This window comes from Lycium barbarum, chromosome 5, assembly GCF_019175385.1.
Source record: "Lycium barbarum isolate Lr01 chromosome 5, ASM1917538v2, whole genome shotgun sequence".
Classification (NCBI taxonomy): Eukaryota; Viridiplantae; Streptophyta; class Magnoliopsida; order Solanales; family Solanaceae; genus Lycium; species Lycium barbarum.
In genome coordinates, this window is record NC_083341.1 from 2,362,123 (window position 1) to 2,367,886 (window position 5,764).

The 5,764-nt window shown below is 35.6% G+C and overlaps 1 protein-coding gene across 1 annotated transcript in view; it reads right to left on the minus strand.

Annotated features, from left to right (window-relative positions):
* Positions 1 to 210: 210 nt before the first annotated feature.
* The window catches only part of LOC132640098 (RING-H2 finger protein ATL10-like), a 7,671-nt gene continuing 2,117 nt past the window's right edge, over positions 211 to 5,764 (minus strand). Inside the window, exons 2-3 of the mRNA XM_060356532.1 lie at positions 4,309 to 4,406; positions 211 to 950 (exon numbers count right to left, since the gene is read on the minus strand). Coding sequence (XP_060212515.1) covers positions 623 to 950; positions 4,309 to 4,406 — 426 coding nt within the window. The 3' untranslated portion in view covers positions 211 to 622. The remainder of the gene's footprint in view (positions 951 to 4,308; positions 4,407 to 5,764) is intronic.

Here is a 5,764-nt window from a genome sequence, read left to right on the forward strand (position 1 = left end):
TTTATTAAAGGTAAAAAGGGAAATTTCAAGTTAAATGATTTCTAAACATAAAAATATATCATTCTTTTTTAGACAGACTAAAAAGAAAAATATGTTACTATTTTTTGTGTTGGGCCTGTGCTAGCACGGGCTTTCATCATCTAGTGAATAATAAAAGAAGACATACACATCTATATCAGCATGTCTACTTACACTCCTAAGAAAAGAAGCTGAAATAATGGTTGTCAACTTGTCATATAGGCAGTTGCGGAGGGGAATTTTCACCAAGAAAGTTCATCATCTACTATATAAACATAAACAAAAAATTTGACCTTGTATATACAGTGTGATTATCCACCTAAACTGAACTATATTTACAAAAAGAGACAAAATGTTTGCCCCGACTTGACTTACAAAAGCTATCAGCCTACTATGAAATATACAAAAAAAGAAAGAAAAGAAAGAAGAAAAAAGACATCATTTGAATAAAAAAGTCCATCTACCCTGTCCAATGCACTAAGCTCCCGCTATTGAGTCTATCATACACAGACATCACCTTGCTATACTTTAACAAAAGGAATGAGCAAAATCTGGATACTTAAGACTGCCAATTTCGCCATTTATACTGTTGTGGCCTAAAGGCTTATGCATTTGATGAGCTCGCTGTAGTGGGATCCGTTCTCTGGTTTTCATGTAATCTTGAAGAAAGCCTATGTCCAGATGATGACGAGCATTGGTTCGAATCAACATTCAGAGGGTCCGTCGCGTACTGAGATCGGACAGCTGAACAAAACAAGGGCTGCATGAAGCACTTTTTCTCATGAGTCTCACGTAGGGAAATCCGACAAACAGGGCATGTAGATTGCTGCTGAAACCATATGTCGATACACGTGGCGTGGAAATAGTGTCCACATAATGGCAAAATACGTAATGCGTCTTCCTCCCGATACACAGCTAGGCAAACTGTGCATCTATATCAATGAAGTATACAAGGCAGTCAGAATGTGATTGGAAGTATGCCAGAGGAGAAACTGATACCATGATAAACAAAGCAATATAGGCAACAAAACTCCATTTCAAGACAAACTCGTGAACGGTATCTCTTTAAATCCTACCACATAATCAGATAACTGATACCATGAGAATACATGTTACTTCCAAAGGAGAAACTGATACCATGAGAATACATGTTACTTCCATATGTCTTCAGCTGTTGAATAATGAGATACTATATATTATGGGGTGGTTTGGTTACTGGTTAGAGTTATGCAGGTATTAGTAATGGTAGTTTGGTTACTAGTTAGAGTTATACAGGTATTAGTTATGCAGGATTGAGTTATACATGTATTAGTTATTCCATCTTCTATCCTGTTTAAATTAATATAAAGATTTCCTTTTAGCTTATACATGTATTAGTTATGCGAGATTGTAAGCTGATAACCAAACACCGTACTTGGTGTGCTAAATTTTATACATAGCAATTCAAATGCTGGCAAACATGGTACTAGTTATGTTAGTTTTAATAGATGAATGATTCACTTCCTAACCAGCAACCAAATGACCCCTTACTACATTTCAATTACAAACGAGTTGAAATAAGCCATATGAATCCTCTATCCATCATAGACTCTATTTCGGAATGCATGTTGGACATGTCTCCGATGTACTGTGTCAGACATGATATTCCAAAAACACACACTGCAATCTCTTTTTACTGTCATTCACACTTACAGATTACAAGTCAAATGCAGCAAGTGATATATCTTCCTAATTCGTACCAGAAAATACTGTTGCTCCTTTCACCAAGAGATGATGATAACTACACCCCATTCAGGAGAAAAATGAAGACAGTCGTAAAGAGGACTTTGTTTGGGATATTGGCGTTACATAAAAGTTTTAAATGATGTAAATCATGTAACAGCTATCCTCAATACTCACATAGTAGTACTAACATTAGAGATTAAGGTGAACGAAATCCAACTTCATAGCATAGACTTTCAACAGCTCTTGGTTCTCCTGAATGCATCACAAAAGAACAAGGATAACAGAAACGGCTCTTAGGCCACTCTCAATTACCTTTTCTGGCTTGAGGCGGAGCCAAGATTTGAAGCTTATGGGTTTGAGATTCTAGTTCTTTTAAGTTATTGGATTCTAAATTAATGATTTGTACATATTCAATGGATTTCTTAAGAAAAACACAGGGTTTGGACCAAAGCTACCGGGTTCGGCCGAACCCATAAGCTATACTCTGGCTCCACCCCTGCCTGAGTCTCAAAGAGATCTTTTTGATTAGTAATGTATTTTACCGGCATATAGAGACAAAAAGAGTACCAAAGATGCTACAAATCTTTATGGTGATTTACACCCCAAAGAACATTTTTCAAACTTCATTTATACCTCTAGCAGTACTAAATCTCCATCAAACTAGTGATCTCCTCGTCCAGCTCATTACTATATTCTAAACTGACCTATATAACACCATATATGTGAGTGACCACAAGTAATTTCAACCTCCCCTAACGATATCTGTGATGGCCAAAGTCCACTAGAACATACTTGCATGACCTCAATTAGAGCATTCTATGGCCAAAATAAGCTACGTGGAAGGTAACACATACCACCTCTAGACTATAGTCATCTCCAAACAAACCCTCGGTCTCTTCCCTTTCTTTGACATATTGTTGAACACAGAAGAAAATATGTATTGCTAATGCTTTGTGCATTCTAGTCGAAAAGTCACAAGTTGATGTTTTCCTACAAGTATGAGCTTCCATGGAGAATCATGCTAGATAAGACAATGGCAAATCCATGCCTTATAATAGCCTCAATCTCACACTTACTATCTAATACATGAATTTTTTAGTCCAACATTATTTTCAAAAAAAAAAAAAAAAAAGTAACTTGATTCTTCTTGCACTTTCCTGTAGATATTCGAGTCTGTAACGATTATTCTTATGATCATTACCCTTAGCTAAATAAACATCGAGTGATGTAAATACTTCAGTCGTACAGATTTGGCATCAAATTTCTTTTAATTTACAGTTTGTATATACTAGTGAACACAAATGACATGGCAAAGGTCAGCTCATCCCCATGTCTTCCCTATTTGTAAATAGTCGATGATTTAATCCTTTTCAAGTTTCTTTGAATAATTGAAACTCATTACTGTGATTCGCATTGATCCTTCAATCAAAAAGTGGAAGATGCATCTGCAATGACATATCTAACAAGGGAAATGCAAATGAAAGCTGGCTTAAACATTTCTTAGCTGAGCGTCCTCCCACCGGTTCTTCCGGAAGAAAGTATCGGCGTCACCTTCAAACATCATGTCCATCTAAAGAGTATAACAATATTTTTGCATTCCACAATCTTCTCCACTACCTTATCTATATTTACTTTTCCATTTAGCAGGTAGCGTCTAAATGATACTAATTTTCTCCTGATTCGGCTCATCCACTTGGAGGAACTACTGCTGTGTCTCATATAAATGGAGCAAAAAAACACAGGCTAAAGCAAAAGTTAGAGATTTAAGGGACTATAACTGAAATCAGTGGAAACAGCTGAAAATTCAAAGTTAGGATAAATCTCCTAAAAGAAAAGGATAAGTCTCCTAATCGAAAGAGTCTCCTTTTTGTTGCTCTTCCCTTCACCTGGTTTTCCCTCAGCATCGTCCCAAATAATTCACAAAATCAATTCGGATTCGGTAATCAGAATTGAATCTTGACAAGATTTCACCAAAATAAATTCTCAGTGAAGATTAAAGAACCTGTCGGAAGTAACACAATTCTCTATGACCACTGCTCCTGGTGGTTCAACTAAGTAAGAATTTACAGAACCAACAGATGAGAAGTTAAAATTAGGGGCAAAACTAGAACTATCACCAATTGCCATATTAGAAAAGAAGTTGGATTCTAACGTTCGTTCAATTTCTATCATGTTTCAGATGAAAAATAATAAAAAAAGGTTCAAAATCTCAAAATAAGGCTATTATCACATAATAAACTCAAGTTTCCTATGTTTCTATCCCACTCATCAGTCCTCCACAATGTTATTGGCTTAAAGTTTCAGAAATTCCAACCGTCACATTAAGAATTAACTCGCATAGACTTCACAAGTTATCAATGTTAACATAATCCAGAAACATATCCATAATCCTACTATAAAGGCCAAAAAATTTCGATCCTGTTCTCATAAGAAAAAAATTTGCTTTCTGAAATCTACAATTAAAATAGTCCACTTCATGAAGAAGCCAAAAACAACCAACTAGAAACTACTACCACTTATATTAGCTAGTTCAATGTATGAGTTGGGAGAAGAGATTCAACTCACTGAGTATCTTCTGCACAGGTAAAAAATGCATCACTATACTTCTTCGTCGGAAAGTTGGCAAAAGCATGAGGCTCCAGACCATTTGAACCACGTTCCAACTGTTCAAGGCAAAACAGGAACTATTGTTTAAGAAAATCTGGACAAGTGATTCAGAAGAAAAAAATTATTCTGCTTCAGAGTAGAAAGATAATATTCTCTAGCTATTGGCTACATGACCAACGAGAAATATGAAGACAAAGATCCGCTTCTAAAGCAGAACACAAACAGAAAGCGAACTCAATATATAGTAAGCTACTCCCTCCGTCTCAATTTATTTGACACTCTTTCCTTTTTAGTCAGTACCAAAAAGAATGACACCTTTCTATATTTAGTAACAATTTTAACTTTAAAATGCCTATTTTACCCCTAATGAGATGATTTACAGCCACACATATATCTATGGCTCATTTTCACTACAAATTTCAAAGGTTTTTTTTTTTTCTCTTAAACTCCATGCCGAGTCAAACACCATCACATAAATTGGGATGGAGGGAGTATTAAACTAGTACAAGGCTAATATAGCTAGCATATGTGGTAAAGAATGTGAAATGAGGGAAATAGGACCTACAAATTGAAGTTTGAAAGGTTTCAAATGAAAGAGTATGACAAGCCATAAAATGAGTGTCCACAAACCTAACAAACTAATCATCACATACTCCAAGTGACCTACATGATTATGTAAAACAAAAAAGTCGCAAACATAGAGCAACAAGGGAAACTAGGAAAGAACATATCCCAGCTACAACACTCAGTGTGAGCCCAGGGGCGCAGCTAGGGGGAGCAAGGGGCTTCATCCGAACTCTCTTCCCTGAAAATTTATACTGTATATATAAGGTCAAATTTTTTCTATGTATTTTGAATCCCCTTAGTGAAAATCCTGGCTCCATCATTGTGTGAGCCTATCTGCTCCAACCTGGGCGAGCAGGTGACACTTGACCGTGTGGGCAGAGGCGGATTTAGGATTTGAAGGTGCCGGGTGCCACAATTTTCTTCAATGTACATCTTGTTAGGAACGTGTATTTGGGTCAGGTCCATCTCTTTTTAGTTTATTCGGGTCAACTTAATAGGCTTTTTTTTTATTTGCAAATATGAAAGTACATCTCAAAAATCAAGAAACGAATATAATTAGCATCTTAAATAAGGAATAACACCCATTAACAATAGAAGTAAAATCAACATTTTCACCAAGGGACTTGCATCTCTTATGTATATTAAAAAATGAATTTGCACAAGTAAAATAACATCTTCAATAAGGGAATTACGCCAATCAAAATAAGAAAAATAATAGAAAAACTCTTCAATAGGTAAATATACCCCATAAGTAAATGTAGAATTAGATAAACTACAAGTTCTCAAAAATAAATCATAAATTTTATGTTTTTTCTAAGTAGTGCTTACGAAATTTTCATCACAATTT